General features: G+C 43.8%; 1 protein-coding gene across 15 annotated transcripts in view; it reads left to right on the top strand.

Annotated features, from left to right (window-relative positions):
• The window catches only part of scrib (scribble planar cell polarity protein), a 48,133-nt gene that overhangs the window by 4,094 nt on the left and 18,178 nt on the right, over positions 1-25,861 (top strand). For 11 of the 15 annotated variants that reach the window (XM_086065739.1, XM_086065742.1, XM_086065741.1 and 8 more), the window contains exons 2-22: positions 11,486-11,603; positions 11,994-12,072; positions 12,771-12,860; positions 13,226-13,282; positions 14,123-14,186; positions 14,300-14,374; positions 14,657-14,801; positions 15,183-15,301; positions 15,373-15,572; positions 15,664-15,830; positions 16,465-16,592; positions 16,667-16,792; positions 16,862-17,047; positions 17,269-17,652; positions 18,950-19,012; positions 20,916-21,005; positions 21,086-21,163; positions 21,235-21,552; positions 22,946-23,026; positions 24,815-25,051; positions 25,155-25,175. In XM_086065739.1, the coding sequence (XP_085921865.1) occupies positions 11,486-11,603; positions 11,994-12,072; positions 12,771-12,860; positions 13,226-13,282; positions 14,123-14,186; positions 14,300-14,374; positions 14,657-14,801; positions 15,183-15,301; positions 15,373-15,572; positions 15,664-15,830; positions 16,465-16,592; positions 16,667-16,792; positions 16,862-17,047; positions 17,269-17,652; positions 18,950-19,012; positions 20,916-21,005; positions 21,086-21,163; positions 21,235-21,552; positions 22,946-23,026; positions 24,815-25,051; positions 25,155-25,175 (2,826 nt within the window). The remainder of the gene's footprint in view (positions 1-11,485; positions 11,604-11,993; positions 12,073-12,770; positions 12,861-13,225; positions 13,283-14,122; positions 14,187-14,299; positions 14,375-14,656; positions 14,802-15,182; positions 15,302-15,372; positions 15,573-15,663; positions 15,831-16,464; positions 16,593-16,666; positions 16,793-16,861; positions 17,048-17,268; positions 17,653-18,949; positions 19,013-20,915; positions 21,006-21,085; positions 21,164-21,234; positions 21,553-22,945; positions 23,027-24,814; positions 25,052-25,154; positions 25,176-25,861) is intronic. The other 4 variants (XM_086065750.1, XM_086065740.1, XM_086065738.1 and 1 more) reach the window with 2 other exon arrangements.

Genomic DNA, 25,861 nt, shown 5'->3' with positions numbered 1-25,861 from the left:
ATTAATTAAGATTTTTTTTTATCGCCTGACGCCCTTAATTTTTAATATTCTTTTGTTCTTTATTTTTTAAAGTATTTTTTTTAATTTTTTTTATTATCTTTTCTTTCTTTTTTTTGAAAATGAAAGATTATAAAAAATTTGCGGCGTCAGGCGATAATTATTTAAAATCATAATTAATCGCATGACTTCACTAGTTAACTCATGATTAATCACAAATTTTATATCTGTTCTAAATGTACAATAATTTTTTTTTAGGTTTTCATACTCTTGTTAACAAAAGTGGAAAAGGAAAAACATGTTAAACTAATAGAAATAGTTCAAATTAATTTTTGACGTCAATGGCAGTGAATGAGTTAATCACACACCTGACAAATACCCTTAAACTAAGCAATTGGTGTGTGTGTGGGGGGGGGGGGGGACAACTAGCAAACTGCCTCTAAAATGAATCAAAATAAGCAAAAATTTGAGTCAACACAAAACAAAAAGTCATCCAAAATGCGACACAATCCATCCACCCATCTGTCCTCCCCAGGCGCTCGCCCGGTAGCCAGCGACAAAGGTAAACACGGAAGCAAAGCTCCAGTGAATAATTAATGGCGGCGGCGGCAGCTGTTTGCCATCGAGGAGAGTCACAGAGAGTCTGTGGGCCGGCGGCTCTCTTGGCTGCGGGCATCAAGCGCACACAGACGCACATGAGCCCAGCTCGCACTTGTGCCTAACAACAAGCGCAAAGGCTGACGGATGACTCGCTTATCGAGTTGCTACCCGGCGTGTCGCCTGTGTTTATCAGTTACGTATTTGTATCGAATCAAGAAGGATGAGTCGGACGCATTCATTGGCTCGGATGTTATGAGTCATTTGGCACATTTTGTAAGGCTCGTTTGTGCAAAAGAGTCGGATTATTCCGTTATGTTACGTTACGTTATGTGCGACTTAAAGTAAACATCTCCATTTTTACCTGAGGCTCAGAGCTAAGCATATTTAAATTCAAATGCGAGTAACTCTTTTTTTGATTCTCTTTGTCAAACATCATTTTTGAGTACCGCGGACGGCAAAGTCAAACAGACGTCGACTCAACGAAGCGCTCACTTTGTAGCCCGCGGAACCGCACTCCATCCACTATTTGAGGCTCGCCGCAGAGGCGCGCAAAAAACGCCCTGCTTCGTTGTCGCACGGGTCAAGCAGAGCTGTCAGCGTCCAGGGTTTGGCCGCGTTGATTTGTTTGACGCGCGCGTTTCTTGTGTTGATTCCTTTTGTGTCGGGAGCGTTCCCGTCGACAGGAAGCAGGACTAATCGGAGCGAGCCGCGGAACGCCCTGTTTTTGTGTGAGCCTTTTAGCGTATAAAAAAAGAGTATGTCATTTTTATTTAGGACCCCAAGCCCTCATCATGGCGCTTATGATAAGAAACAATACTCACTCGCCAGGCATATAGTCTTTATAATATTTATAGCTTGGGTGTTTGACGTTCTTTCGTCTGCACCAAAAAGTGGCCGATTGAAAAACAAAGCGTTGAAATCCTGATGTGAAAACTCTGCGTTAATGTCATGACTGAATTTTTTATTAGAAATGTCATCTTTAAAAATGCTTGGTGACATTGAAGCGCACTCATTGCTAATTCTTATGTTTTCACAGTCCTTAGTTTTATAATATATCACTTTTTTTTTCTTCTGAAAAATATAGCTAGCATGTACAAAATGTTGCTTTTCTAAGGACTTTTTTTTGCTTTGTCACCAAATTACATTTTTTTGACTGTGCCTTTGGTGCATGACAAACATGAAGCCTTTAAAGGAAGTCAAGCAAGTTTAGTACAAATATTATTGTAGCATACATGTCAAAGCCAAGGCCCGGAGGCCAGATCCGGCCCACCACATCATTTTTTTGTGGTCCAGTAAAGCAAATAAAATGTTTCGACTACCAAATGTATATTCATTCTTTTCATTATGATAGAAAATGTGTATGAAAACAGCGCATTTTTCTTTACTTTTTAAGGATATAGTCAAGTCAAAGCTTTTGTTTTTTTTAAATGTAGCAATAGCGTTTATTAGGGGTGGGAATCTTTGAATGTCTCATGATTGGATTCGATTCCGATTTTTGGGTCTGCGATTCGATTCGGAATCGATTTTTGATTCAAAATGGTTTGATTAACAATGTGCAAGGAATTGTAATTATGTACTCCAGTCTGACTCGCTAACGCTAATTAGCGCGCTACTCGCAGCACTTTTATCACTCAAAAGAACGTCTCCACACTGCCAAAAAAAAAAAACTTTTATTGGAATAACTTGATTGTGACTTTTTCCTTCTACTGGCCAAATCTGGTAAAACATGAACAGCGCTCCAAATAAAGGCGCACATAAACAAAGGGAACACAGTATAAAATAATTTAAATAAAATCGATTTTGGGACATTTAAAATCGATTCTGAATCGTACTAAATGAGAATCGAGATTTTTATGAGAATAAATGTTTTTGGGGCACACCCCCTAGCAAGCATATTCGCCTACTCACTGATTTGTTGATGTTTTAAAACGAGCGGAATCCATAACAGCACATAACATTCTCCGACCAACGGTTCCTGCGGTTTTTGCTTAGTAAACACCAAAGCGCTAACTGCTATATCAGCGCAGCGGAAAAACACTTGAATTTTGTCATAGTAGCGTCCTTGTCAACCTCCACCAACGTCGTAATCTGCGCACTACTGATCTTGACAACGCCAGACAGTCTCGGTCCGTTCAACTGGTCCATTGAGCAAAGACTATAAAACAGGCTGTGTGTATGAGTGATAGTGTGTCTGTGGGTGAGTAAATGTGTGTGAGAGAAGGGTGAGAGATTATGTGTGAGAGCTTGTGAACGGGAGAGTGTGTTTGTTTGCCACATAGCCAGTTTTGCACTTCTACTGGAGTTGCTGGTGGGTGAATATTTGTGTGTATGTGAGAGCGGGTGAGTGCCGAGAGGTCAACACAACACAACGCACAGCAGGACTCTCTCGGGGGCCACAAAGCGCTACTCTCTCACGCACGTGCTTGTCACGCTCACACCAGCCACGCGTGACAAAGCGGTAACGGGCAATTCCTAAGACCCCCTCGCCTTGTCCTATTCCCAGCAATGATGTCGCTCAGACGTGTCGACCCGGGCACGGCGCCTCAGACAAAACCCGTCGACTGAGCGCTCACGCAAGTGTTGACGTTGCGGAAACGTAAAAAAAAAAAAAAAAGCTTCATTGTGTTCGTTGTTTGTTTCTATGAGAAAATGGCACCATGTAGTTCGTGCTAGGGGTGGGAATCTTTGAATGTCTCACGATTCGATTTGATTCCGATTTTTGGGCCTGCGATTCGATTCAGAATCGATTTTTGATTAAGATGCTTTGATTGCCAATGATTTTTGCTTCAATTTATAGATGTTCAAGGAATCGTAATGATCTACTCCAGTCTGAATCGCCAATGCTAATTAGCGCGCTACTCGCGGCACTTTTATTGGAATAACATGATCGTGACTTTTTCCTTCTACTCTCTAATGTAGTGTATCAGACCGCGTGGAACCACACTGCCCCCGAGTGCCCAAATCTGGTACAACATGAACAGCGCTCCCAATAAAGGCACACATAAACAAAGGGAAGACGGTATAAAATAATTGAAACAAAATCGATTTTGGGGGGCTGCTTAATTTTTCGTCACTTTTCCTGGGACCTTTTCTCATCGAAATTCATTCAAAATGGTTGCTTCAAACCAAAATGGACAACTTCCTGTTTAATTTCAGGAATGGGTTCTTGACACTTTTTCATGCGTCCTGTTACGATAGACGTCAACCGATCATGTCAGTGGGTGCAACAGGTGGGTGGGGTGGGGGGTGTTGGTGGGGGTGTGGTGGATGGATGAAAGAAAATACTCAAATAGAAAATTTCCAGGCCCTTTCATTCAAGAAATGAATCTCGAATGTCTGCTTCAAACCAAAATGAAAAACTTCCTGTTCACTTTCGGCCGTGGGTCCTTTTTCGTACGGCGTGTTATGCTGGACGTGTCCAGGTGTGTTGTGACCCCCAAAAAAGGCGGTTCAGAGGTTTGATAACAAAAACAGCAATTCCAAGAGGACCCGGTGCTGGGTTTATATTTGTTCCCAGTGTAATTAGCTCAGCGTGGTTGTGTTTGCACTACAGCACTTGACACAGGCATGCCTGGAATCTCCAGGAGTTTGTCCTGCCCTCCCCCCCGCCCTCGCCACCTCTCACACACTTGAACTTAGCCATGATTGCACATTCCCCGTTGACAAACACAAACTCACACAGCATACGCACAACGAAGCACGTGGAGCACACACAAATCACCCCTACACAGTTTTAAAACATGAAAATATCCCTTAAATGCAAGTCTGTCTTATTTTTAAATTAAGTTAGCCATTGTTTTTTGGGGACAAAAGGGAACCACGAGAAAAATTTGCTGATAGTGCTTTTTCCCTGTGCATGTTTTGTTAATGATTAGTGTGGGAAGAGCGAGTGTGTGACTTTTGAAGAGAGGGCAATTCTAGTCTGCTGTTACGCTCAGATGTCAAAGAAAAATGGAAATATTTGATTTTGATCGGGGTTTTTTTCAAACAACTGTTGTAGTGTTTGTCATAAATGTTGGTTACGCGCACGGTGTAAAAAGGTTGAGATCAACTCCTAAATGACGCAATGACGTCATCACTTCATGGCAACATCATTTGGCCGCAAAAAAGCAACATCCCCTGAAAATGGGTCGGCCACATCGAGGACGCCAAACCGTGCCATTTCGAGCTGAACTGAAGTGTCCCGCTCGGTGGACGCGTGCCTTCAGATAAGAGACTCTTAACTTTTCACTCACAATGGAAAGATTGTGAGATATGTAAATGTGACACCCATGGAAGGGGGACCATTCACTGGCATTTACCGGAAAAGATGATTCAGTGATGTGTGTACGCCGCTGCCTGAACAATGAGGCCATTGTGCCAAAGCTGCACACACAACCGGCCGAGTTCATGAGCGACCGCTCATGTCGTTTTGTGTGGATGAAAACATGAATGGTGTTTTTTTTTCGACTTTGACACTGGCTGTGTTTGAAATCACTCGAAATCATTCTGCCTTATACAGTGAATTTTCCAATATGTAGGCTTGTAAAGGGGGGTCAAAGGTTTCTCATAAATTTCCACGCCATGACTTTTGGAAATATTCTAAAATTAAAACTTTCCATGGAAATGAACTGTGAATTGAGGATAATTGAGTGGACAGATTTTATATTCAAGCATGAAAATAATAAAAATTGTTACGTCATATGCAGACATGCATGCAAAATAAAAAGTTTGTTTTATTAATATAGCTATATAGAAAGTAGGGGTGTGCCATAAAATCGATTCTCATAAGAATCGCGATTCTCAGAATCGATTTTAAATGTCCCAAAATCGATTTAATTTAAATAATTTTATACTGCCTTACCTTTGTTTGTGTGTGCCTTTATTGAGAGCGCTGTTCATGTTGTACCCAATTTTGCCACTTAGGGGCAGTGTGGTTCCACGCGGTCTGATACACTGTTAAGTTGTAGCCACATTAGAGAGTAGAAGGAAAAAGTCACGATCGAGTTATTCCAATAAAAGTTGTTTTTTTGCAGCGTGGAGCCGTTCTTTTGAGTGCTAATATATATTTTTTTTCATAGATTTTGACTGGACTTTTTCCACGAACTATATAATGCCCACTACGTAAAGTGGATTGATTCTTAACATAGCCAATGAGACGTCAAGGAGGGGAGCCGGTGACGGGAACTCTTGATATTGGCACACTCAGCACTTTGTTGTGCATTCTCCACTTCTGTCTCCTGTAAAAGCCGTCAGTTATGCACTATTGATCGTCTTGCATAAGAGTTCTGATTGCCCGAGTCAGGTGAAACGCGGCCTGCTGTAAGGTGAACGCGCAACCTGCAGCGCGACAAAGTTCAAAGCCCTTCCAGTCCAGCTGCTTTGAATGTCATTTGGTTAGCAAATCCGCAGCGCTGACAGACTCTTTTTTTTTTTTTTTTGATGCGGTGTCCCAAAAGTGGCGGTACCAGCTCCTCCGCCACAGCGACCATTTTTAGTCACCAAAGCGGCGATTAGCCCCTTGATACGGCAACGCTGGCGGATTATCTGGTCTATTTATAGAATATTGGCTGAAAATCACCAGGAGTGACATATTTGATACTGCGCATTATTTATGGTATCCAAATTGATAGTGTCTACCACGTATACGCCACTAGTTTGATCCATAAAAATGTCCAGGTACGTCCTTGTCTATGCCTTTTTTGTGACCTTTTGCTCCATTCATGCATTAAACACATGCAAATGTTGTCATTCGGCTCCTCCTTCTTAGGGAAGAGCACGTTTGGGACTGTTAGACATCCTAGTTTAGAGAAGGTCAAATTAGGTTCACCCGTAAAGGCAAATGTCCTTACATTTGTGTCAGGAGTGTATTTTCAATTGTTATTTAGCGAGCAAAGCATCATAAAATGGATCTATGAGAAAGGCCCAGTACTCATTCTGCTCCATGTGTACTCGAGCCAAGTAAGTAGCCTCTTAAGCCCGCAATGCCGCCGCCGCCGCCACCTGTTCACTCTCAATCTTCCTCGGGACAGCAGCAGCAGCGTCAGAGGCTTTACATTTACATCTTGTACTTTGTGCGCTGATCACAGATCGACAGCTGTCGGGTTAACGGGACTCTCCGTGGACCCGATGAAAACGTTGGCTTTTTGTTCTATTCGCGAAGGAGGCCGCGAGGGTCCTTGTTGTCACTTTGGTTGTTCATTAACCGGGTTGATGTTGACTTGTGAAGCATTGGTCACCCGCTGTTGGAGTCATAGAAGCATTATACGCCATCTTGTCTCCTCTCGTTTCAGTGAGGCTGAGCTGTCTTCATTGTCGACTACACGGTAGATTTTCCACCGTGGTTCTGTGCGGGCGCATTTGTCACGCTAGTCCAGATCCAATCCGTACACCGAGATGACACGGTATCCTCCCAGTCACCCAGTGTGTCCTTCACCGAGGCCAAATTTGTTCATTGATTAGATCCAGATGTTATGTGGACAATCCTGCGTCAGATTATTCTCCGGAAAAGGATGCCACGTTTAGGGGTACTGTCTCTGTGCCTGAGGATTTTCCTCAGGGACTTCAATACCAAACAAGTCCACTCACTTGTCAATGTCCAAGTCTTCAAGCCATAAAGCAAGATCTTAAAGACTTGAACTTTTGTCCCGTGATGTCCCGATCCCATCGGTACCCGAGGATTTCTCTCAGAGATGGTATCACGGGAGTCAAGTCGCTGGTCAATGTCAGACAAGCAAGACCGGAAAGATCTGGATCTACCGTTGATGCCTGAGGATTTCTCTTAGTGACTCGGTACCAAAGAAGTCCAGTCACTGGTCAGTGCCAAGGTCCTATGGCCGTAATGAAAGACCTTAAACACTTGGACCTTTGTCCCTGGATTTATCGATTTATTTGACATATTGATATCCGAGAAGCTTCCTATGGGACTTGGCACCAAATGAGACCAGTAGTTGGTCAATGTCCCGGATCCTGAAGACTTGGATCTTGGGTTCTTGGAAGTAATATCTGCCAAATTCTCTGCTTCAGGGACTGGCTCTTTGTTGACTTTACAAGCGCTGCCTGAAAAGTGGATGTCCATTGTTAAAGCAAGCAAAACGATCTCCCACGTGCACACCCCTACCATCCTCGGGTACCCGGGTTCCGAGCAGTAGTAAGGATTGCCGGTCAGGCCAGCTCCACCGCACCCGTCCTGCTATGTGGCCCGTCAGGGTGACTGCAGTTGGATAAAGGCCGGCGTGGTTGAAAGTGCCACTTAAATGAAACACAAAACACTTGTTTTGTCAACGGCCACCCAAAGACACAGTTTTGACTTGCGTGACTATATCATCATCTTCATACAGCAGAAGGAAAATAAACCCGGGACCAGACTCGCCAGAGTGGCTTGACTTACAAGTGCTCCAACCTATGAGTTGTAATTAGAATCGCGGTTTTGTCTAATATTTTGTATTTCCAATTGTGACTTGTAAATCGAAGTAGCGGTGAGATTAAAGTTCACTTCAGCTGAACAGTCAGTTACTGAGCCTCCAACCGCTTCCCGCGCCGCGCCCCTCCCCTCCCCCAGTACACCGTGAGAGTCTACTCCTTATTAATGATCCACCTCTCTCAACAACTTCCCATGTTTATCAGTCATTCTCTGCCTTTGTTGCAGTATCTCCACTTGCCGCTTTCAAGTGCCCAACCCCGCCATTTTTAGCCCTCCTTTCTCCTCTCCGCAGTGGCCTTTTAGACAATGGAGGAATCCCTCGGACAGGCCCAGGCGGAGGAGGGGAGGGGTTGCTGGTCAGCAAGGTCTGGCCCGGCTTTTGTCCCTGGGCCCTAAGAAAATGGAGGGAATCCGGAGGGGAGGAGCGAAAGGAGGGGCTCGGGTGGCATTCATGGGTGTAACCATTTGATTGCGAACGCTGAAGAGCAAAAACTCTGAACACTTGATTGATAATCAATTCCCTTCCGCAACCTGTTCAAACCATTCATAGCATCCAAATATTCACAACACAAACTATTTTGCACTTTCCAAAGGTTCCCAGCTTCATGGTTTCAAGTGAGTGCGAATTCCCAAGTTTTCCTAATAAAATTCCCAATTCACTGAATTCCGCAGCATTCCAGTTGCAGTGTCAGCTCTTCGGCAATTTCTACCGAAAGTTGACGTGGGGATTGTACTTGACTTCCTGTAACCGCGACACTGAATCTATTTTTGTCACGGTCTGCTTTTGTTCATGTGCGATCTGGGATCATTCATGGATATGACAATAGTGTGCAGTAAGTTATCCAGTCAGCCATATCCGCGTGAAGAGTCCCGTCCTGTTTCAAAAAGCATGCGAGCGCCCATCCCCCCCCCCCCCACCACCACCTCCTCCTCCTCCTCCTCCTCCTGCTGCTGCATTGTTGTTTTTAATGTGCGTCGCTAGGCTGCATCACCGAGGAGCGCTTAGTATTGGATGGACAGTTTGGGGAGGGGGGGGGGGGGGGTGCACACTAGGATTTGCCACAGGATTTGGAGCCTCGGGAATGTCCATTATTTGTAAATCAGAATTCGACTTCCCCAGGAAGTGAAGTATGCAGATTAAAGGAGAAATCAATGCAGTGTTTAGACGTTTTCTGATACCATTTCGATGGAGTATGTTGGTGGGTTTTTAGTAGCAGGTTCTGAAGATTGGAAGCAGCTACAGCGGACCCTCCAGTTCTTCATTCGTAGAGTTATTCCCCTGATTCCCTTAAATGAAACACTGCATCCTCTGTGACCAGAGCAAACTGTCGAGCCACCGCACACAGTCCCCTTCCTGGATAGCTGATTGAAAACTGGTTCTTTTAGGAGCCATTTGACAAACATCCCGGCTGTGTGAATTTACAGTTCCCTGGCGGGGCGTTCCTAGACTAATCCGTGTTCATATGCACGTGCGGTGCCGAGTACCGCAGTTCCCGGTAGGCTCATCCAAAGAAAGGCTTGAGAATTTGTAAACACTGCCGAGTGTTGATGTGAAGACCTACAGAGCAGGAGATCTCCCTTGTCTGTGACACGCTACATGGTAGCGCGCCAATGCCGGAGAAGAACAACGCTACGACCGCAATAATGAATCGTTGGTGGAAATTCGCACTCCACAATGTTCAGAACGGCGCGTGCGGCATGTTTGCCAGTTCAAAAAATATGTTCTGCAAAATACAATATTATTCTTAATGCTTGGCGTTCTAATAGCAGGACCCCTCTGCTGACACATCAACGCCCCTCACCACCACCTCCTCCTCCTCCTCCTCCTCCTCCTTCCGCCACCCACAATTCACGTCCTCACCTCCTTCCTAATCAAACGAGCCGCATTATAAAACCTCCGCAGCTCGCACAGACGCGCCGCCTCACTCAGCAAATGGTCCCGTTTAAGAGCGCCTGGGATCGTCTGTGGCTTTGTTGGCGATCCACTAAATCCCACCACTAACTTTTATGTTCCAACTGTGACCCACTGACCTGGATTTAAAAAAAAGAAAAGAAGGCTGAGAAAATATGCCACATTGTTTGAGTTGGATGGATGGCAGGACATTCAGCTTTAAATTTGTTTTTCAAACTTGTTTTCAATCTTCGTGTTTACTTCCCGAAAGTGTTTCATTCACAGTGAATGGCCATCTTTGTGTGTGTGTGTGTGTGAGTGCTCATAATATCATTACAGCCCCTAATGGATGATAACAAGAGCGCCAAGGAATGCACTGTTTCGTGACTTATTCTCCCCCCCCCCCCCCAAGTTTAATTTTAGCAGATGATCGGTTTAGTCTGGATTGCTAGGAACATTGATGAGGTTTAGCCGGGTCAATGAAAAGCCAGTTTAAAAACCCCTGTTATGTTCCCTGCTACAAAAAAAAAAAAAAATGAAAAAGGTCATAGCTTTCGTAGCATTATATTGACATTTGAGTTGTAAACTTTAAAATGAGACAATTGACAAATCAGTCAGTCGATCCTGGCTTTCAATAACAAGCCAATGCCCCGATCTGCGTCTGGCTCAGGTGCGCTACCTTCCGCCCTGCATCCTTTTCCCTTTCGCCCCACCCATCCGTCGGTTGCGGAATGTAGCCACAACCGAATTTGAGAGCAGGAAATGTCCATCACGAGGAAGCTCGCCATCTAACTTCCCTCCGTCAGCTTGTATACAAACGGCACTCATGAAATACTTTTTTTTTTTCCTTCTTATCTGACTCAAGCACATGTTCGTATCTCCTCAAAACATTTGAATGCATTTCGATTCCCCCTCCAAAATCAGTTTTCAAAAAATTCTGCCGCCGTCGTAATTTGAATCACCATCCAGACTCCCAAGCAAATCATTCGGGGGGGAATAATGACTTTATACAAATTCCTACCGCGGCTTTGCCAGGAGTTGTGCTTTGGCGTTTGGAGAGGGCAGACAGTGGGTCCTCTGTGGATGCCACTCGACCGGGGGGTTGCCAGTCGGGCTTCATGGCAGCAAGACTGTGTCGGGTCGGTCCATCCGAACAGAAGACCACACACAGATGGCACAGGGTGGATTTTGGTGGACTGAATCATGTCAAAACACTTGGCAATGCTGCTTCCCCCCCCCCCCCCCCATGCGCTCTTACCAAAAGCCCCTTCTGTTTGTCTAGCATAGCCAGGAGTGTGTACCAATATGAGTTGCCACTCATTGCTATTCTTAATGTATTAATAACACAGATGTGCTAATTTTTCCAAAATGGTTGTAAGGTGACTGTTCTGACTCAACAATTGTGGCTTCTCCTGTATTGATGTTGAGAGCTCAGCAGTGAGAGGAATGAACAGGAAATGACCCGGGATGCACACTGTGCACATCCTGAACAATGCTACTTTTTTTTTCCCCCCGTTTTTTCTTTATTATTCTCGTCTCCTGAACTTTGTGTCCTACGAGCCAATGTGTGACATCCTCCGTGTCATCCTCTGCAGCCTTTCTTCCGACTACTGAACCTGCGGAAGCTGGGCCTGAGCGACAATGAGATCCAGAGACTGCCCCCCGAAGTGGCCAACTTCATGCAGCTGGTGGAGCTGGACATATCCAGAAATGGTACATTTGGCATTTTCGGTGGTGCCTTGAGAGTCTTATTTTCTTTATTAAAAAATATTATTATTTTTATATAATATGTAATATTGATATAATAATAAAAATATGAACAATAATATTTTTCTTTTTTTAAATTAAAAACACATGACATAATTTGTTGTTTTTTGGGGCGGGAGGCTGAATGTATTAATGGCACCTTACCCCCCCCCCCATTTTTTTATATTTTTATTTTGAATCAGGAAAGATCTGTAGCTCCCCGTGTGTGACCATCTCCTGATTTTTGCCTCTCCCGTGACATCCCGCGCCAGACCATCTGCTTATGTTTAGCAGCAACTTCAAATGCTTTCCTCCGCCGAGCCCTCCTAATATATCTGCTCCTCCGTCCTCCCGCAGACATTCCCGAGATCCCCGAGAGCATTAAGTTTTGCCGGGCGCTGGAGATCGCCGACTTCAGTGGAAACCCCCTCTCCAGGTAAGCCGGGTGGAACTGGCCCAGTCGCTGCAGTAACATAATAAACAGCGGCGTGGAAAAACAATCCGGCATCGCATTGTTGTCCGTGTTGTTTAGATGTGCCGTGACTTTTACGCACCTCCGTGTGTAAACGCACGGAATGCGCTCGATACTAAGTATGTAACAGTGGTGCTTTTAAGCTCTCCGCCACACAGGAAATCCTGTGTGCAATAATTGAACAGGAGCCTGACGGTAAGCGGTGTGTAAATGCGAAAATGCACATACATAGCTTTCAGTATTATTAAATAGACTTTTTAGAAATAAAATGTGTCTGTTTCTGTTTTCTGACTGTGCTACTTGATCATGATGGTGGTACTTGAATATCTAAATATTTATGGATTTTTTTGCTAAAAAAGTGTGAGAACCATGTGTAGTTCATGATGAAGTGCTGCATCCACAAGTGAAAATAAAATCCATGATATCACTATTTTTATGGACGCTCACTTTTTTCACACTTTGCTGGCAGTAGCCACTCACCTCGTCGCAACCCCCTAGCTCCGCCCCTGGTTGTCATGGTAACAAAAGCCTTACTCTATCAATCTACTGTTGACAATCCATAGTTTTAGTTAAGAATTGGTAGTATGCTGTATTTCTCAATGCAATCATACAGATGGTAATACTACACCCCCCCCCTTTTTTTTTTTCTCTTTGTGCCACAGATTGCCGGATGGTTTCACTCAGCTGCGAGCGCTGGCTCACTTGGCGCTCAACGAGGTGTCGTTGCAGACTCTGCCCGGCGACATCGGAAAGTATGCCCGCGCTCATTCGTCGGTGCTTTCATTTGACTGACACGCCTTCTGTTCTAACAGGCTATTCAACGCCTGCCTTTTTACCTCACCCACTGACTAATCCAGTCATTAGAGCACACAATGAATTCAAACTGAATAAATACGCTAACGTATATGACAGGAGCTTGAGCAAATCAACATTACATCAAATTTAGCCAGCCTGTGCTGACTTTTCCCCCTCCACGTTACTCAACTGGCAGCCGGGCTGTGGGGGGCCCACCCAAGACAGATGGATGAGCCCCCCCCCCCACCCCCACCTGTGTTCCAGGCAGCCCACACGAACAGACCTGGCTGCCATCTGACTAACCGACCTCTCTTCTTCACAGTCTGGCCAACCTGGTGACGCTGGAGCTGAGGGAGAACCTGCTCAAGTGTCTGCCCACGTAGGTGTCGACGATTATCGAATGGAGGGAGAGGGGGTGGCGGGGGGGGGGGGGGGGGTGGCTGAGCAGCCGTTTGACTTTTAAATGCGACTCATGGGCCACGCCATTCATCAATGAGCTAAAAAAAAATTGTTATATGTGAATGACTGACTGTCGTAATTAAATTCAGTTTTTCATGTCAGAATATTGTGACTTTATTTTCATACAATTAGGCGTTTACTATATTAAAACGTTATCCTAATAAGTGGTTTCTGTCATATTACGACTTGATTCTGATTCTGAATTAAGCATTATTTTGACTTAATCCACATAAAATTAGGCAGTTTCTTTCATATTATGGCTTGTTTTCATTTGATTTTATTCTTAAAAAAGGAAGGCTTTATTGTTATGACTTTATTCCCATAAAACTATCATAACATGAACATTCTAATGTTATTCTCACAGATTTACTGTAATATTATGAATTTGTATGTTAATTTTAATAATAATAATAAATTCCTTCTCATGTTTTATATCTATAATTAAATATAAACAATTATTTAATGTCATAAATATACTTTTTGAAATAAGTTTAAATTGTGAAAAAAAATCCAATAAATCATTTAGCCAATGATTTAAAGAGAAATGTATGACGCATGAATGAAAAATAAATGAATACATTTTAAATAACACCCTTCAGGACAAATTTCGCAACAAATATTATAAGGCTCTTGACAATGTACTGTAGCATGGTTGGTGGGCCAGATTAAAGAACAGAGCCCTACGTTGCACAACCACCTTCAGCTATGTCACCATCTCCACCTGTAGACGTGCACATTTTTTTAACATGTTGCTTCTCAGGTCGCTGTCCTTCCTGGTGAAACTGGAACAGCTGGACCTGGGCAGTAACGAACTGGAAGTGTTGGTAATTAACTCCACGCGCAATATGTAGCACATGCAAATGCCTGTTGAGTTTTCAGACTTACAGCAAACGTGTGTTTTTTTCCCTTCGCTCTCTCTATTTGCCCAACTTCTCAGCCGGACACACTCGGCGCGCTGCCCAACCTGAGGGAGCTTTGGCTGGACCGGAACCAGTTGTCCTCGTTACCACCGGTGAGTTTATTTGAACAAGCAATCCCGTCGACATCGACATTTATTCATTGAGAAATATACATAATTTTGCAGTATTTAAAACCAAACAACCACATAGCTTAAAGTCTTTCAGCCGGCTAGCTTAATGCTAACCATAAATAGTATCTCTGTTCCAGTGCTGTAACTCTTTAATCAATGGATTGAAGACAAACTGAGCAGCAACATGTGTAGGCCGATGATGTTAAATAAATGTATCTGTCAACTTTACCAGAAATTTTCCACAATTTTTCTTTTTTTTTTTAGGAGCTAGGGAACCTCCGGAGACTGGTGTGTCTGGACGTGTCCGAGAATCGCCTGGAGGAGCTTCCCTCCGAGCTGGACGGCCTCCAGGCCCTCACCGACCTGCTGCTCACGCAGAACCTGCTGGAGGTCATTCCGGACAGCATAGGTGACAAAAAAAAAAATTCCGAGTCACGCTCGCTCCAACAAAATGACCAAATTCAGCCCCGGGAATAAATACTTAATGAAAGCGAACGGGGGAATAGGTTCTTTCTGCAGACATGTAAATAATAGATTAAATAAATGTCCTCAAAGTCAACCATTCAATTGGACTCTGCAGATGTCTCTTAAGTAGCCAGCACTGCCACCTGCTGTACGAGTGATGCTATTACAGATCATTAGCAAGTGATGAGAATTTGTTGACAATTTATCCTTGAAATCCAGTTGAAGGTCCATGTACTAGTACATTCTTTGTCCTCACTAGTAAAACAAGTCAGTACACTACTAGAATGATTGTTTGCTTGCCCCCCCCCCCCCCACCCCCACCCAGGTTGTCTGAAGCAACTGTCCATCCTCAAGGTGGACCAGAACAGACTAACTCACCTGACCGACTCCATCGGAGAGTGTGAAAACTTGACCGAGCTTGTCCTGACCGAGAACCTCCTCCAGGTAACGGCGTGTTCACTCTATATTGATTATTAGTTCATTTAGCGCTGAATTCCTCTCGGCTTCATCCAAAGACGCTTCCTCGCTCGCTGGGCAAGCTGAAGAAGCTGACCAATTTGAATGTGGACCGCAACCGGCTGGGCGGCGCGCCCAAGGAGCTGGGCGGCTGCGCCAGCCTCAACGTTCTCTCGCTGCGGGATAACCGCTTGGCCAAGCTGCCCGCCGAGCTCGCCGACGCCACCGAGCTGCACGTGCTGGACGTGGCCGGGAACAGGTAACGTCACGCCCGCGATTCGAATCAAATCACGTCAAAGTTGTTGTAACGCCTGACTCTTTTGTCTTTTTTTCACTTTGACCTCCCACAGATTACAAAATCTTCCTTTTGCCTTGACAAACCTCAATCTGAAGGCTATGTGGCTGGCAGAGAACCAGTCGCAGCCGATGCTGAAGTTCCAAACCGAAGATGACGAACGCACGGGGGAGAAAGTGCTGACCTGCTATTTGCTGCCTCAGCAGCCTTCGCCCAGCCTCGGTGAGCATGAAGCGCACCTCGTTTTATTAGAAGGCATATTTCTTTTGTTTAAAAAGAAAAACACCATGAAAAACTGTTACAATGCTTTTAAAAAAATAACATACTGTTTTGTATTCTATTTTATTTCTTTATCCAATTCATTCTTATTTTATTCTTTTTATTGTGCAGATTTTTTTTTTTTTAAATAGCCGCATTATTGATAACATAATTGCCTCCATATAGCCAATGCGCACACATAAGGAATTCAATTGAAACAAAATTATTATTATTATTTTTTAATTTCTTGGAATTCTATTTAATTATTTTACTACTGTACTGTTTTTATAAAGTGCAAAATTATAGTTTGACTTTTCTAAATAGAAATAAAAACCCATGACAAATATTATTGTTGTTTTTTCGGGATGGATTTTGGATTTGGTAAATTTCTTTTGATTTCGATCGGGAAAGAGGATTTGAGCTGTTTATCGTATGGCGTGACAAGGCGCGTTGGCAGTATGACGTCGATCTGAAGCGGATGCGCCTGATTTTCAAAACCATGACTGATAAATGACGATCAATCAAATCTTTTTTTTTTCCGTCTCTGTGCTTGGGGTCAGCGGAATTCCAGCATTGAATTGTGTGCTCTTCTCCGCAGAGAACCTGCTGCAGAACAGCGTGGACGACAGCTGGACGGACAGCAACCTGAACAGAGTGTCGGTCATTCAGTTCCAGGAAGAGGCCAAGGACGAGGACGAGGACGACGAGGCCGCCGCCGAGCGCAGGGTGAGGGAACGGGAACAACGCAATGTGACTTAACACAAGAACGCCATCCGCTTAGCCCGCTGTGGCTTTCCCAGGGCCTTCAGCGTCGAGCCACACCGCATCCCAGCGAGCTAAAGGAGATGAAAAAAGTGATCGAGGACCGACGGAACGAAGTGTTCGCGTCCAGACCCGAAGGAGAAGATCCGTCCTCCGATGCGCAGGTAACAAAAGCCTCATCGGCCGACGTCTTGCCTGATGGGTTTCTTGGACCGACGCGTTGCGGTTTTCAGGAGAAACGGCTCAGCGACCTCTCCAATCGGAGCCACGACTCGCAGGTGTCCGGCAGCACTCTGTCGGCCAACTCCCACGAGGACAGGCGAGAGGGCGCCGTGCCGTCCCAGAGAGAAGACGCGGTGGACGGGCACTCCCATCACGAGGAGGACGACCTGGATGAGATGGAGGTGGAGTACATTGAGGTGATTATAACCACGTACTAAGGCCGGGCGAGACTGCCTTCAAATTACATTTAAACAAATATATGGAGCAGATTTTCACGAGTGATTGGAACGATTATTTGCACCTTGGCCAGCAGAGGGCATTATTTGCTGTGATGGATAAAAATGTATTAATTGCCTAGCCTAAACCTTTCTATCCCTGAACTCTGAACTCTGAAACCTGAACCTTCTTCTTCCCCCAGCCCACCGTGCACTTTGCCGAGGAGCCCATCACCTGCAGCGGGGACGACGACGACGCGGAGGAAGACGGCGAGAGGAGCGACGAGGACGACGACAGGCCGCCGGCGCTCCCCGCCGAGAAGCAGCGGCTCATCCGCAAGGACACGCCGCACTACAAGAAGCACTTCAAGATCACCAAGCTGCCCAAACCCGAGACGGTGGCGGCCCTGCTGCAGGGATTCAACCCCGACGGCCTCGGCTCGCCCGCCGAGGACGAGCGGGACGGGCACGAGGAGGAGGAGGAGGAGGAGGAGGACGAGGGCGTCGGCAGCCCTCGATTGCGGCGTAGGATGGAAACGTCGGAGATGGACGACAGCCGATACCACGTTAACTGCAGTCAAGTCAAGGTAGGATGACAAAAGTGTGTTTTTTGTGTGTTTGTACATATTTGTGTCGGCAGCTTTTCAAATCTTCCATGTTGGGTTTTTAAATCTCAACAAATGTGTGATGACAAATGATGCCATAACCCCCCCCACTCCTCCCCTCCCCCCTCCCGAGCAGCTTCAAGCCGAATCTTTTGCTCTGCCACATCACTGACGCCCTTCAGCGCCACTAAACTTTTCGCTGTGTACGTGTTAGCGGCCATCGCTTCCAATTAATGGCGTCATTTCACATGCTTTGTATGTCACGTGCTTGTGTCTACAATCAAACAAACTAAAATGAGCGACAGTTTGTTTGCGAGATTTCACATTCATCAAACTGATGATCAGTTTGTGTGCGTGTGTGTGTGCGCCTAATTTTTTTAGGTTTTGATAAATACACATTTTCAAGATTAAAGTTGTATTTTTATTGTCCAGTATAAAGTCAGAATACAGTATTATGGCATTCAGGTGAGAAAGTCATATTTTAAAGTGAATTTCAAAAATACCACTTTATTCCTGGACTAATGCGCCTTTTATTTGGAAATAAAAGTAGTGCCTTGCCGCCATTTTATGGTCTCTATTGACCACTATAAATCCATTCAGGGGTGTCAGCTAGTCGTTGATTTTTTTGCATTGGTTGATGGGGCTTAGTTCTTATCTGGAGAGAATAGTGAGGAAAGAAATACTGTTTCTTTCAACAAAAATCTGCTTTTATTCTAAAACAAAAACTTCATAATATGCCTTTTGTTTATAAAAAATTACTTAATTCATTGGATGTCAGATTTATGTGGTATGTCACAATCACATCAGAGCTTTTAACTGGCCGATTAAAAAAAAAATTGTTATATTATATATTTTACGGGCGTATATTTTTATTGTATTTGTTTAAATATACATCATGATTTATTACAAATAACCCCGAACTACATCGTTTTAGATTACAATAAATTTCCCAAAGATAATTTTTCTCAGTTGTAGCAAAAGCTGCTGGGCTTCCTGAATGGAAGCATTTCTTGATTTCTTTATTTCTTTATTTCTTTATTTGCCTTCCCTCGTCCGCTTTTGCTTTTTCTTCTCTGCCGCTGTTGACTTCTGGTGGCTGGGGCGGTGCGAGCGCGCTTTGGCTTCCAAGTGAAGATGCCACAGTCTTTGGAAAGTGTCATCGTGACTCTGTGTTGTCTTTTTTTTTGGGAGTTTTGGGAGCGAGTGGCAGGGCAGCCTTTTTTTTTTTTTTTTTGCCTAACTAATCCGCATGCTTGTCGCTGGTTCCTGTCCCTAACAGGGGGTGTCATTTGATCAAGTCAATAATCTGCTGATTGAACCTGCTCGAATTGAGGAGGAAGAGGTCTGTACCTTCGCTTTCCTGTCTACTTGTTTTGCTCACCCACTCACTGGGAAAACGCCACTGAAAATCCAAGATGTAATAATCAAAGCCAATCAAGCTAGAGAACCCCTAACCCACAATTCAGTCAGCGTGGCAGAACCTGAATGCAGAGGAAACGAGTTCACCATTCGTGTTCTGACACCCAAAAATATGATTTATATTTGAACATTTAGAATTTGAAAATATTCAAATCGTTTGAAAAATGACTACCTGATTCCACGTGTCCGTTTAAGTCCATCTTCATGTTCTGCCACCTCTGCTGCCGCCTTCCTGCTTCCCGCCGCTTGGCACCTTTTCTTGGCTTGTCCACGTTTGTGTTTCCCCGCAAAAATGGACGACCCGGTCGGGACGTCGGCATCCACGATTTTGTTTAGTTGTTGGTTTAGATTAGGCCCACTGAACCAGAACAACAACTCCTTGGATGAATGCAGACGCTCCCATCTCTTGAATGGAATGATTGGAGTGAAATTGTGTGTACTGTGTGTCTTTAGTGTCATTGTTTTGGTTTTTGGATAATGTCGAATGGATTTTCAACGCCGCAGCATGGTTCTTTTAGTCTTTTTATTTAGTCGTAGAATACACTTTTCTTTACCTCCTTTTTGCCCTTCCTGTTTATGCATGGCTTGTGAACATACATTCATTGTTAGGTTTTATATTTACACTACTCACACACACACAAAAAAAAAAAGAAGGATATCGGGCTTTGGGGTGAAATTTCAAAATGAACCTAAAATGCACAATAATTGTTACAGGTGAACTTAATTTGACCTTTTCAGTACCTCAGCTTTCTGTTCCCTAGCAAGGAGCTGAATGGCAAAATTCACAACGGGTGTCATCAGTATAAAGGCACAGAAGTGGATGTCCTTGTAAATTTTCATTGATTTTTTTTTTTTTTACATGAACACATTTCAATTTAACACAAACAATGAAATTCAATAATCCACCCTTCCCCCAAAAAATCTGCCAATTTTTGCTGATTTTTTTTCCCTCTATTGTATAGTTAAATACATAAGGACAAAGTATTGTAAAATAGTAAAAAAAAATCTGCCTGTTTTTTATTGTTGTAAGTGTTAGGAATAGGGGCCCAAAAAAGTTATTGATACTTTTACTCTCTATATATTTTTTATTAATCAGTTATCTAGTTAGTTAAATGTATTCTGTTAAATATCAGAACCAGCATCTGACCCCAAAAAAATCCATATCCAAATTCCAGATTAAACTTGTTGCGAATTTTGCCGTTGAGTATTTTGCAAAAAAGTACTGAGGCATTCAAATGTTCAGAGAAGGTCAAATGTAGAAGTGTGGTTAGAGCATTTTCGGCCCATCTTAAAATTTCACCCCAAAAGTGAACTTTTTGTGAGTCGTGTAGCTCACATTTCTGAAGCCTGAGATGACAAACTTCTCAAAAATCCCACTGACGAGAGCTTTTATGTCTGGAGTCTTAAGGCCCCACGTATCCCCCAAGTCTGGATGGAAAATGCCCATTTTCAAGAAATGTCATTTTTATTCAATTGGAATGTTAGCAAATAGCATCTTTAGTATGATTTGCAACATTTTACTCTTACTTACTGGCACATATGCCGTTTTTCCATCTGTAGTTTCTGGACAGATATCTCAAAAGTCATCCTGAAAAACAGAGTATATGCAAATACAAAGCTGAAATGACACAATATTTAACATTAGTAAACGAGCAGAAGAGCAATACAAATATTCTATTGTTAAACACTCACGGAAATCGAAATGGCGTATTTTGGCCGATGGAGGGACGCCTCCCGCAACGCGATTGACCCAAGTGTAAAAAGTTGCCGGGGGGGACTGTCCTTCAGTCCTGCCCGTTTTTTGACTGGGCCTCCTCACCTTGCAGCACACCTTAACCATCCTGCGGCAAACGGGCGGCCTCGGCATCAGCATCGCCGGCGGGAAAGGCTCCACGCCGTACAAGGGCGACGACGAGGTCAGACGCGCTTCCCGGACGGCACACCACCAAAAGTGATGTATTATTATTCTTTAATATTGTTGTCCCTTTGACTTCAGGGGATCTTCATCTCCAGAGTTTCTGAAGAAGGTCCTGCGGCCAAAGCTGGAGTTAAAGTGGGAGACAAATTGCTAGAGGTACTGTGACGAGAAAAAAAGCCCCAAACTTTTCTCACAAGATATGAATTCAACTTTTCGGCCGGTCCCAGGTGAACAGCGTGGACCTCAACTCGGCCGAGCACCACTCGGCCGTGGAGGCTTTGCGCAGCTCCGGGGCCGCCGTCTCCATGACGGTGCTTCGCGAGCGCATGGTGGAGCCGGAGAACGCCATCACCACCACGCCGCTCAGGCCCGAGGACGACTACTTCCCGAGGGAGAGGCGGAGCGGGCTGGCCTTCGGCGCCGAGGGCGGCCACGGACAGGGGCCCCTGCAGCGCCTCTCCGCCTGCCTGGTGCGCAACGACAGGGGGCTGGGCTTCAGCATCGCCGGGGGGAAGGGTTCCACGCCGTACCGAACTGGGGACACGGTGAGACATTTTGGTACTACTAACTTTCACTGCTGTGTGTCTGCCGCTCTTTATTGCGCAAAGAGCCGCGTTTCGATTAGACTTCAGCATTTAATTTTACAACAGAGAGTAGAATCGACAAAAATCTGATTTTGATTTAAAAAAAAGTTTGGATGCTGTTATCTTTGTGTTTATTTTTGTTATATTGTAATGTGGCAATAATTCAACAAAAATGTTGGTAGTAATTGGCCAATTTTTATCAATTAATTGAACGAGCCCTTATCCCTAACCTACAAGGGTTTTTGCGAGATTTACAGTAATTTCATTTTTAACAATATAAATGCACCTTTTAGGTTAGTCTGGTTTAACCGGCGCAACTTTTGGAGTATTTACGGTAATCACATTTTTACTTGCACAACTTTTGGCACTTTAATGGTCGTCTTCTTCTTTGTTTATTTTTATGTTTGTTTTATTTTTACCTGCACTGTTGTCATAATTCTAACCTGTGTGATGTTTTACGGTAGTTTTATTTTTTTATTTTTTACTTGTACAGTTTCAGAGAACTTTAGGTTAGACTATTTTTAACCTTCACAACTTTGGCGGGTTTTGACACTTGAGTTGAATTTAACATTAGAAAGCAGAAATCTTCAACTTTTGAGTAACATACTGCCCCTAGTGGTTTGGAAGAGGAAATAAATTAGGGGTTAGCAAACTTTTTTGCTTAAGGGCCTCATTTTACTAATATATTTTTATTGTATTATTCACCATTAATAGTGTAATTATGTAATGAGATAAATGAATGAATCAGAACTTGTATATGTTACATGAATAAATAATACAATGTATAAACCGCTAATGGACAGAAGTCCCAAATGCCGCTGGTTGTGCTATGTAAATGCATGGTTGTTAATGTTAGCCTATTTTTCTTATATTTGTGTCATTGTGGGTAGTTGGGAAGGCTGCGTCACTCCCAAAAAAAAAGGGTTTGTTGTAACCGTCAGTCATTGAGCTGCTCCAATTCTGGCCGCGGCGTTACTCCGCCGTCGCCAGGGAGACGGAGATATGAATAGCGAGTCCCGGACACATGATAGGTTCACCGTAAGTGGACGGGGTAGTCGAGGCATATATCGGGGTAGGCAAGTGTTCAAGGGCTCCCTTTAAAACCCGAGCGAGGGAGACAGCTTTTAGGATTTGAGGCGGGTCCGGCTGTAAGTCCGAATGTCATTTTGGGCAGGGTTGACTGTGAACTTTGCCCACACATGTGTTGACACACTTTGTTTTTTCGCCTTAGGTTTCATCACGTTTGATTTGGTCGATTGTTCGACTCATTGTCAGTCTCGTCAGTTGAATCTGCCGAGGAAGTGGTGGGAGTAGTAAATAACTTGTTTGTACATGCGCTTGTTTTTGCTTTTAGGGGATCTACATCTCCCGCATTGCAGAGGGGGGAGCAGCCCACCGAGACAGCACGTTACGGATAGGCGACAGGGTCATCTCTGTGAGTAGGCTTTTCCTCCCTACCGGACCCCATTTCAGCAAAGGGACTTCCCGTACGGTATTTATAGGCCCAGGAGATTTTAACTGTGAGGCTGATAACGTGTTAATCCAGAGATCCTCAATAGACGGACGCCGGCCCTGATTCAATTTTGGGGGCTTTACTACGGTAGTTAGATTTTTAACTGTGCCGCTGTTGCGGGGGTTTGGATAGTCTATTTTAACCTGAACCACTTTTGGAGTATTCACGGTAGCCTTATTTTTAAACTGCACAACTTTTGATGGAACTATGGTCTTATTTTTTTATTTAACCAAATTTGTTGTTGTTCTTGTTTTTATTACAAACTTTTTTTCTACCAGCGCAGCCTTTGGGGACGTCAGTTTAGTCTATTTGAACCAACACAAATTTTTTGTTTTTATGGTAGTTTTATTTTAGCCTCTCAACTTTAACCTGCAATTGCTTTATTTTTATCCTGCCCAACCTTACTAAGTTTAAGTGGTAATTTTATTTTAACTGCCCAACCTTTGGGGTACTCACACCAGTTTTATTTTATTTTAATACTAGTTTTATTTTTTAACCCGCACATTTTTAAAGTTTTTACAAAAGTCTTATTTTAAGCTGCTCAACTTTTAGAGGTTTTACGGTAGTTTTATATTCGATCTTGCCTAAACCTTCATAACTTTTCAATTTATTTTTAATCTGTGAGTTTTGTTTTGTTTTTACTGTGCTGTGACTTTTACCTGCCCAAATTATTGGGCTCTGGCGTTTTGTTTTGACCCACGTAACTTTTGCATTTTTTACAGCGTTCATTTTAAACATTCCAAACATTTGGAGGGGATTATGGAAGTTTTGTTTATACCTGTGTGATTTAATCTATTTCATAAACCTGAAATACACAGACAAATTGCACACATCGTAACTCCTCCCACTTGACAGTCGTCGGCGAATCCAATGTTTTATTCAGAGCAGTTTTGCTGGTGAACGTGACCTTTCATTCTGCTCTGTGGTGACAAATCTCCCTTCCTCCTGCAGTTTCTACTTTCCTTCCTCCCTTTTCCCACCCTTTTGCTGCATGCTCACGGTTTCGTTCCCTCCCTACCTTGCGTGTCGGTGGTGGTGGGCGTGGTGTCTGTGCTTCAGCCGACGGTAAGCGGCGATACTGTCGGGCCAGCGCTGACCTCTGCTTGTCTGCTGAAAGCTTATCAGCCTCTATTTTAACGCATTTATTTTAACAAACTGCGCTACTTGCCTTTGTTGGCTTTAAAGCAAATCTTTTGGAGTCAGCGCACTCCCACTTGTGTTTTTAAATAAATAAAGGCAAGCGGCAAAGAAAGACATTTTTATTTAAGTCCGGCTCCTGCTTGATCGCTGGCTACCTACTTTTCTTCTCAGCCTTATTTCTGAGAGCTGGCTTTGCACCAAAATCACACAAAATGTCAATAAATGACCGGTTAATTTACATGCTATATTTCCTCAAATAATGCAGTCTGCGAGAATAGACGCCGTGCCTGATTTAATTGAATTACATCTCGTGTATTGCAAACAATGTTGCCTTGAGAAGGCCGTGCTAGCTAAAAACTAACATAATGGAAAACGTCACCGCACACCAGAAGGAGCAACACAATGAATTGAATTCCAGCATTAAAATAAAATCATGACCTGCTGTTTAATTATTTACCTATTTAATTGTGTTACTGCTCTGTTTTTATAACATCACAGACACCGTTTTCCTATTTAAAAAAACAAAACAAACAAACACAAAACTGCAGCTGTTTGTCACTGTAAATCCAGATCAATGGTGTAGACATGACAGAGGCCAGACATGACCAGGCAGTAGCGCTCCTTACCGGCACCTCCCCCACTATCGCCCTCCTGGTGGAGCGAGACCCCAACGCCCCGTGCTCTCCGGGCCTGTCCCGGCAGCGGGCCCACTCCCCGCCGCCCCCGGAGCCCTCCGACTCCCCGGACCAGGACGAAGACGGCCTGCAGGGGAACCTGGGCCGGATGGAGGATGAGTATCCCATTGAGGTAAGGGGCGGGGCCAGGTGGAATGTAGGTCACGGGTTAGTTGAAATGAGCTCGTTAATAGGTTTTTCCCCATTTGGCTTCTACATGATACTTGCTGCTCCAGTTCGAAAGAGGATGGTGCATGGTATGAAAAACGAATTGTGTCATGGATTGTAGAGTAAACAAGTGATTCCCAACCACATTATCCGCTTTCACCTCGTCGGTTTGAAAATTATTTATGTAAAGTGACAGGCAAATGCCCTTTGACTAGATCTACAGAAGGTAAATGTAATTAATGTGTACTTTTTGCAATATTTTTGTATCGTGGTGTAATGTGAGATTTTTTTTATACATGTAAAATATCGCTGTCAGGCGGAAACCCTATATGTCCAAATATGGTCGGGTTAATATTTTATCTTAAAGTAAATTGATAGTATTGGTTTGTCCCCATGTCATCTGTTATTTCTACGCATAATTAACACATTTAAAGTTTTGAAAATAGCTTGAGAACAAATCTATTGACTCTCTTGGACAGTTGAACAGTCTGAGAAGTCTTGTTGAAGTGTTTTCACTCACTCCGCAGAAGCAGTGCAGCATTAATTCCCCTCAAGATTGAATAGCTTTAATCAATGACAATGTAATAAATTAGCATTTTTTGGTGGGCGACTCAACAGTGGATCTGAGCAACAGTGTATAAAATACCATCTCAAAATCTTAGGATTCCGCACGACAGTGACGAAATGTGCTTTTCCTTTATGAAGGTTGGGAAACACTAAAGTAAACATTGACATAAAGATTGCAGCCTAATAACTAGAAACGTCTAAAAAGCAG

The sequence above is a fragment of the Leptonotus elevatus genome, chromosome 21 (assembly GCF_054856555.1).
Source record: "Leptonotus elevatus isolate MCC_2025b chromosome 21, RoL_Lele_1.0, whole genome shotgun sequence".
NCBI classification, from domain to species: Eukaryota; Metazoa; Chordata; class Actinopteri; order Syngnathiformes; family Syngnathidae; genus Leptonotus; species Leptonotus elevatus.
The sequence above is the reverse complement of the archived record's forward strand: the minus strand, read 5'-3'. Positions and strand labels throughout refer to the sequence as shown.